This window comes from Fukomys damarensis, unplaced genomic scaffold, assembly GCF_012274545.1.
Source record: "Fukomys damarensis isolate Sample0158 unplaced genomic scaffold, DMR_v1.0_HiC HiC_scaffold_19, whole genome shotgun sequence".
Taxonomy (NCBI): Eukaryota; Metazoa; Chordata; class Mammalia; order Rodentia; family Bathyergidae; genus Fukomys; species Fukomys damarensis.
Window position 1 is genome coordinate 7,233,239 of NW_022900931.1, and position 8,618 is coordinate 7,241,856.

Below are 8,618 nucleotides of genomic sequence, written 5' to 3' on the forward strand. Positions count from 1 at the left end.
GTTCCTTGCGCTTGCGAGGCAGGCGGCAGAACCACTGAGCTAAATCCCCGGCCCTTACAGAGCAGTTAGAATCAGAGATGGAGTTACCTGGAGCTGGGGAGTGGGGATGGTGAGTTAGTGTTTCATTCCAATCTCAGTTCGGGAAGGTGAGCACTGTGACATTCAAGAATGTGAATATGGAGGGGCTGGGGATTTAGCTCAGTGGTTCCACTGCCTCACAAGCACAAGGTCCCGAGTTCGATCCCCGGTACCAAAACAGCAAAACAAACAACGACAACAACAACAAAAAAGCAAATGGATGATGCAGAAAATAAATAAAAATCAGTGTCAGCCACTGTCCTGGGTGCTGATGCTATTTGCCAGTGAACATCCACGCACGAAGGATTTCCGGCTTCCACTTGCACTCTGGGCTGCTCCACTCCAGTCCTAGCTTCGGCTGTGGGTCTCCTCCACCGTGGAGGAGTTTCACAACCTCTCCTTCACATTTAGAGGAAATGTTTCCTGGGGAAAGGACAGGGCAGCAGGGCATGAAGCACTCACTGGGGTTGGGGAAGTGACTTGTTGGGGTTCGGGAGACAGTGGTTAGGGGTTGGATAAAGAAAAGGAGCAAAGAGATCAACTGCATGAACTTGACCACTTCCCTCCTTCCCTCTGCATCTCACCAGAGCCCCTGGTTCTGGCAAGGCACATCCTAGATCAAAGGAATAGGGCTCATTCTCTGACCTGCCCGTGAGCCCTGTACCGAGTCCACTATTTCTACCAATGCCACCAGGAAGCCGGTCCCACTGGCAACCTACCCGTCGGCTCTTCGCCCTCTCAGCTCTCTGCAAGTGTGTTCAGGTTACTGATCAGGCTGGAGAGAGATAAGAAGCGACACCCACTGCAGTGGTCTCCCCACCATCCTCCTACCACCCTCTCTGTTCCCCCTGGTATTTCCTCTTCTCTCTCTTTTGCTCTCTTTTTTCTGAGACAGGGTCTGCTATGTAGCGTGGGCTGGCCTCTACTCATGCAATCCTCCTGCTTCAGCCTCCAGAGTGCTGGGAATGCAGGCCTGTGCCACCAAGCCTGGCATGCCTTCTCTTTTGTTTACCTTACCTCCCACTCAGTTTTTTGGTTTTTGGGTTTTATTTTGTACCGGCGATCAAACTCAGGTCCTTGTGCTTGTGAGTCAGGCAGCAGAACCACTGAGCTAACTCCCCAGCCCGCCCACTCACTCTTTGACTCAGTCCGCTTTGCTTCCATTTCAAGCTTCGGCATAGAATCGAGAGCTGAGGACTAGATGCTCCGTCCCCCAGGATGCTGGGCTGCCACCTTGGGAGTTGCTTGGTGACTTGAATTCCCTGGGAGAGGACACCTCACCTACCTCTTTCCTCTAAAGAATTCCCCTGTGCAGGACTAGGGGGTTCAAGGCTGGAGGGGTCGGAGCAGGGGCAACAGATCCCCAGGGAAACCTTCCACTCCCTAAATTCGCTTCACGACAACCTCTGGTAACAAACTAGTGGTTAGGGCTTGGGTCTTCTTGCACTTAACTCAAGTCTCCCTTCAGCATCTTTTGCCTTTTATTGGCCGAACTAGAGCTTTCCTGTAGCAGAGACCCTACTCTGAGCAAGGAAGGAAGACAACCCGCGGGCTGGAAACTCCTACTACTAACAGTCTGATGAAAAGAGCTCTCTAGGACCCAAAGGGGCTGCCCAGAAGTTTTCTGAGGAGCTTTGGCTGCAACTCTGCTGTGAACGACCAGCGTGAGGACTGGGCTGGGCTCCTGCGTCTGCTTCAAGGATGCTTCTGGACAATTTGCCCACTATTTCCTTAGCATCTGTGATTGCGTGCCGCACTGGGGACTCGGCTCCGGCCCCCTCAGTGAAGTGGCCGAGAAGCAGCAGCCGTGGCCGCCTCCCAGCGGCTCCAGCTGTAACCAGCTCAGAGTGGTAGGCAGATCCCAGCTGTAGCCTGCAGAGACTGGGCAGGGCTGCCCCAAGAGTCGCCCTGCTGCCGGTGACTCAGCGGGGGATGTGGGAGTGGGATTCTTGGGTCTGAAGGATCAGGATCAATGACAAAGAGAGGTCCAGAGCTTTTGTGCAAAAGCCAGGAAACAGCCTATCCGCAGGGTTGCAATCTAATGAATTCACAGTAATTCCATTAGTGTTGTCCAGATCATCCCCACAGGTTTAGCAAAAGCAGACCCCCTACTCAAGGCTCCCTAAAATGCAGGCCAAACCAAAATCTTAATGCCACACCACCAAGGCATCCCTCTTTCCCTTGTATGCTACCCACCCCTATCCCAGAGCCCAAGCGACTACACAGAGCATCCAGAGACCTGTGGGTGGAGATTTTCTTTTATTCACTTTGATTCTGGAGAGGAAAGATGGTGTCAGCACCCTAGGTGCTGGAATGACCCCCCTGCACATGCAGAGCACATGGGCGTCCACTGTGGATCAGCCACTGATGTGCCCGTGTGGCCCATGAAGAAAATGTCCCCAAGGCTTCAGATGTCCCTTCCCCCATTTGTATGCATTTGAAGACCCCCACCCCATACCCCAGGCCACTTTCTGCTCTGGTAGGATCAAAGCCCCCCACCCCCAGCACAGAGTTGCATCGCCTGGACAGACGGAACCACACAGCACGCTGGGCAGGAGACAGCAGGCTTCCCTGGGCCTCTGCCACCAGCTTGGGAGAAAAGCTGCCTTCTAGCACAGTGATGAGAGACTAGAAAGAGTGGTTGGGCTATGCCAACTTTACCAATCCCCCAGGGCCCCGGACAAACCCATTTCTTCCCCTAGGAAAAAGACATTTGGGGGGTAACCAAAGAGCTCAGGGGCTAGGGATTTAGCTCAGTGGTTCCACCGCCTCTCTCACAAGTGCAAGGTCCCAAGATCAATCCCCAGTACCCCCCAAAAGTAGAGCTCTGTGGGACCTTCAAACCAGTATTTTCTTTGTGCTCAGCTTCTGTTCCACCAAGGCCTCGTGCAGATTTCTGATGTCTGAAGCCCCCTACCGTGGTTCCAGGCCGCCCCCATTGTCCATGGACCCCATGGAATGAGCAGGTGCCGGAACCCCTTACCACCCCAGCCGCCCTGCCTTCCCCCGGGGAAGCCCCGGGTTTCTCTCAGCGTCTCTCCCCATGACTTGCTGTGGCGGCCTGGCTCGGAGATGTCCACGTGATGGGACGAAGTCAGGGGCCTTTGCTTTCTGTCCTCTCCTCATCAGCTGTGGGAGCGTTGCTGATGGTGCGAAGCTGCCCCTGGGCCGCGGGCTTCACAGACAGGACCAGGCGTTTGCGGAAGGTCTCACAGAGCACGATGTACACAAAGGGGTTGAGGCAGCTGTTGGCGTAGCCCAAGCTGATGGCCGCATTGTATAGGTAGACGAAGGTGAGGGTCGGGCGGCTGATAGACAGCTGGGTCAGTTGCAGCACGTAATAGGGCGCCCAGCATACAAAGAAGACCAAGCAGATGGCGATGGCCGTGCGGGTCACGCGCTTGGTCCGCAGCCGGATGCTGCGCTGGGAGGCGGGGGCCACTGAAGTTGTCATGCGCTGCAGGATCCTCACATATGCGGCAGTGATGACAACGAAAGGCAAGGCAAAGGCCAGGAAAAACTGGTACAGGGTGAACCAGTAGAGGTCAGTGTCCGGGTTGGGCAGGCGGATGCCACAGCCCACCGTGCCCCCCGGGAATGGGATGAGTCTGGCATAGAGCCACACTGGGGTGATGCTGATGAAGGAGAGGGCCCACAGGAGGCAGATCACCAGGGTGGCCACCACAGGCTTCCGGAACTTGGTGGAAGAGATAGGGTGGACAGTGGCCAGGTAGCGGTCAATGGCCATGGCAGTGAGGATGTAGGTGCTGGTGAACTGACTGTTGGCGTCCATGGCCGTGATGAGGGTACACATGGTCTCCCCGAAGTGCCACACCCCATTGCCCATGAGCTGATGGATCATGAATGGCATGCCCAGGAGGAAGAGCAGGTCCACCACGGAGAGGTTGATGATGAAGATATCGGGGACATTGCTGCACCAGTGCAACTTGGACTTCTTTACGACCGCGAAGATGACCGTGGAGTTCCCCACAATGCCCAGGAGGCAGATGGTGCCGAACACCGAAGGCATGATGATGTTGATGTAGGAGACACTGCCTGTGCGTGGAGGGGACCCTGGTGACAGAAGGAGCAAGCGTCACTCGTGTGATGTGGATTCTGCTCTCGGGGCTGACATCCTGCCGTCCTGCTCAGCCCGCGGTGGCATCTTGCTTCCCTCTCATCCTCCCTGCGATTTCACCATTCATCCGGATTCTCTCCCTCCCCAAGCTGTTGCTAATCCTGTCCCCTTGTCCTCCTCCACTCTTCTCCTGGGAATCCTACCAGATTCTCCTGAGCCACCTGTTAGTTAAAGGCTCCGGTCCTTTGCCTCCTGCATTTACTCTCAAGACTCAGAGTTAAGAACAACAGCTGGAGCCAGGCACGGTAGCTTGTGCCTATAACCCTTGTACTCCAGAAGGCTGAGGCAGGAGAATTGCAAGTTCAAACCCAGCATGGGCAACTTAGTGACTTAGGGAGACCCCATGGCAAAATAAAAATAAAAAGGACTGGGGATGTGGTTCATTGTGAAGGCCCTCGGTTCATTCCCCAATACAAAACAAGCAAACAAACAAAAACTCCACAGACCTATCTGCTGAGAATGACTTTGTGGGTCCCTGGGCTTCACCCAGAAACCTCATCATAAAAGCCAGAAGGACATGGGAGAGAGACAGAGACAGAGAGAGAGAGACAGAGAGAGAGAGAGAGACAGAGTGAGAGAGAGTGGAGGTGGTATATATACTTTCTTTCCCTATCTGTAGCCCTGATCATTTTGTTTCAGTGAGTGCAGGTTACATGCTGGTTCCTGGGCATCTCTGGGTGACTGTCTTGTAGAGACATCTGCCAACTATGCTCTGACCAGGCTTGCAGCCCTCCCAGCCCGAGCTTCCCATCAGGGATTTCCTTGCTCAGTATCCCCAAACCCTCCAAGTGGAGCAGAGACCAAAGCTGAGCATCGCAGCCGGGCAGCCTGGCCATTTTCTCCATACAAACCATTCCTCTTTTCCTTCCTTCAAAGCTAGAATCCCAGGGCATTGCAGATCTGGAAATGTCAGAAAGCTTAATTCACCAGAAAAGTTAATCCCCTCATGCTCTGCAAAGTCTTCTGCTTCCCACAGCCTCTGCCAGGGGGCAGTAAAGATGTCTCCGACCCCTTTACCCCTGTGGGTAAAGAGCAAGGGTATCCTTGAATGAAAGAGCCTCCTGCTGTCTTCTCCTGCTTGCTTTTCCAGTCTAGATTTTTTTTCTTCTTCGTCTTCTGTGAAGCATATTTGGAACTCCCGAGCGAGCCTTCTCCTCCCTGCCTGCTGCCGGTCACCATCCCCTGCTGCCACTGATTGTGCCTCTGCCCTGGGCTGGGCTCCTGCCCCTTCTGCCCTGCTCACCCCTGTCTCCTTCGGTCTCCCCTCCAGGCAAAGCAGACTGCAGATCTTCTCCCCGAGAACTATAATAAAGTTTCCCAAGCAGTTTGGCTCAGGGTGAAACCTCCCCAGGAAACACCCCACCCCCAGCCCAGAGATGGGAAGACTCCCCTCCAGCTCACCCGGGGCAGTGAGGTTGTCTGAGCCATCGGAGACGTTGCTGGCATTGGGGCCAGTGGGCAGCAGCGCGGCTTGCAGGTCCATGCAGCTGGAGCAGGTTGCCTGCGCCCCCAGAGTTGAGCTCCCGTCCACCCACGCAGGCTGCGGCAGCCACCAGCTCCCTTGGCCGCCTGGTCCTGGAGCGCACCCCGCAGGCTGGAGGGGGTCTTCCTCGGCAGCCTGGCAGCCTCTGCTGCCTCCCAGCCCAACGCTCTCACACTCCCTCCTTCCCGGCTCCCACTGACATCACCTAGACACATTAACATTCGGAGGCAGATGCACGTTAACCTCTTCAGTCCCGGCTCCCACTGCTGCTGCCTGCAGAGGCTGCAAGGGTCTGGGCTCCAGCAGCCCCATTCGGGAGGGGACTTGCTTCCCCCAGGCTTCTGCCGCTGATGCCTGGGCTCGCTGGGGCTGCTGCTTGCTTGCTTGATGTCTCTGCAAAGGCACAGGGTAAAGGCAAGGAGTTGCTTCACTTTGGACCGCCTAACTCCAGGTAAGGGAGGTTGGGCCACGTGTCAGGAAACAGAGGGGACAGTTCCCAGAGCCTGGGACGCAGAGGCTTGCACTGCAGCATGTATACCCAATGTACACCCTGGAGGCCACCCTTGGCCCCTTGCCCTGTCTTGATGGATCCTAAACATCTCATCTCGCTGTCTACACTGCCAGCATCGTGACCAGCCGTGGGCTGCTGAGCCCTGGCCTGGCTCTCAGAGATGACTCAAGTCACTCCATGACTCCAGGGTTTTGAGAGCCAGAAAGGATAAACTGTCATCTCCACAGGATCAGCCTGGACCAAGCTGAGGGAGGTTTCTTTTTTCCAAGCGCTCTGAGGTCTTTGAGTCAAATACAGCACAAGAGCAAAGCCTACAGCAAGATTATTGGGGTGGCCTAGTTTCAGTGGGCACAAGCACTCTAGGATTCTCTGCGGAGGCATCTGCTGCCAGCTCCAGAAATTCTTACCGTCAAGGGCTGTTACCGCACCACAGCCAGACTCAGGGCCAGAGTCCTTTGTTGCCACACAGAAGCACTGAGAGTCATCCCTGTAACCCCTCTAGTCCCTAGTTCTTCCTAGTGTCCTGGGCAGAGTCAGTGTCCCTGCCAGTATAGTCCTCCCATTCTTGGCCTCCTGGTCCACCGGCGCGAGGAGCCTAAATAAAATGAGATGATAGCCAGGTGCGGTGGTGCACGCCTCTAATCCCTGCAACTAGGGAGGCTGAGCCCAAAGGACTGCAAATTCCTAGCCAGCTTGGGCAACTTAGTGAGATCCTGTATCAAATTAAAAAAAAAAATGCCAGGGATTTAGCTCAGCGGTTCGGTGGCCTGCCTTGCAATCGCCAGGACCTGAGTTCAATCCCCGGTACCAAAACTGCAAAACAAAACCAAACAAACAAACAAACAAAATATATATATATATCACACATATATATGGGTTGCGGAACACACACACACACACACACACACATACACACACACACACACATGTATATATATAATTTGGGGAGGGGGGCTTCCGGGGATTGAACTCGGGTCCTTGCATTTGCGAAGCAGGCAGCAGAAGCACTGAGGCAAATCCCAGCCTCTAAGTTGGGGAATATAACTCAGTAGTGGAATACTTTTGAGTTCAATCTCCAGTACTAGAGGGAAAAAAAATATCAAGGCTTCAGTGGAACCCTTAGTGCATCCTTTGTGATGCCCCCTGACCCGTGCATGTTGGAAAAAGGGTGCCCTCTGTGCTTCATAGGAAACCCACTTAGCTGGTAGGATCTCTGGTGCCATATAAAAACCCTGTTCTACTTCCAGCATTTTCTGACCTCGTCATCAAAATTCTGCCATCCAAGGGGATGGGGAAGTGAAGACTTATTTTTAATGGGAATAGAGTTTCTGCTAGGTAGCCCAGGCTGGCCTCAAAGCCATGGTGATCCTCCTGCCTTAACCTTCTGAGTGCTGGGATTACAGGTGTGCACCACCGTGCCCAGCTCTAGAGCTTCTATTTGGAACAATAGAAGCGTTCTAGAAGTAGACAGTGGCAATGGTTGTGCAAAATTGTAAATATACTTAATGCTACTGGATTGGACACTTAAAAATGATTAAGGAGAGCCAGGGATTTAGCTCAGTGGTTCTGCTGCCTGCCTTGCAAGCGCAAGGTCCAGAGTTCTATCCCTGGTACCCCCACAAAAAAGGATAAAAGATAAAAGAGGCAGAAAAACACGCTGCTGTTAAAGTCTCTTGGTCTCTTGTTGCTTTCACTACCTTCTGTCCTCCACAAACTTTCTCCTCTGCGAAGCCCTTCTGCCATGTGCCACTGTGCCTTGGAGCCAGCCACCTATGGGCTGAAACCTCTATGAACTCTATGAGCTGCAAGCCCATCAAACCTTTCCTCCTTTAACTCTGGCTGTTGGGTATTTTGTCTCAGCAATGAGAAAAAAGACTAAGACACCTGGTGTATGTGAGCCCCTGGGTCCAGCCCCGGCACTGCAAATAAATCCGTAGGCCAATTTTACACTATATATATTTTTACTACATTATAAAAAAATAAAGTGGCAAATCTTATGTATATTGTACCACCCAGAACCCTTCAAAACTCAATGGAGAGGGCCGGGCGTGGTGGTGCAGGCCTGTAATCCCAGCACTCAGGAGGCTGAGACAGGAGAATCGCTCTGAGTTCAAGACCAGCCTGGGCTATACAGTGAGTTCCAGAGCCGTCTGAACTACATGATGAGACCCTGTCTCAAAAAAAAATCTCAATGGAGGGGGCTGGGGATTTAGCTCAGTGGTGTCACTGCCTACCTCAAAAGCACAAGGACCAGAGTTCAATCCTTAGTACCAAAACAAACAAACAAACAAAAAACTCAGTGGAGGGAGTCCCAGCATCCCCATCTTACTGCAGACCATTTTCTGAAGCTATCTCAAAGCACCTTAGAATAGGGCCCAGGAATCCTTCCTGAAAGTCCATCCCATGTA

At 53.4% G+C, this 8,618-nt stretch overlaps 1 protein-coding gene across 1 annotated transcript; it reads right to left on the reverse strand.

Annotated features, from left to right (window-relative positions):
• Window positions 1–304: 304 nt before the first annotated feature.
• Mchr1 (melanin concentrating hormone receptor 1) lies at window positions 305–6,207 on the reverse strand. The gene is given in 3 exon segments (XM_010612363.3): window positions 305–4,152; window positions 5,618–5,871; window positions 5,873–6,207. Coding segments are annotated over 3 exon segments (1,263 nt in total). The 5' UTR covers window positions 5,902–6,207; the 3' UTR covers window positions 305–3,172.
• Between the last annotated feature and the right edge of the window lie 2,411 nt (window positions 6,208–8,618).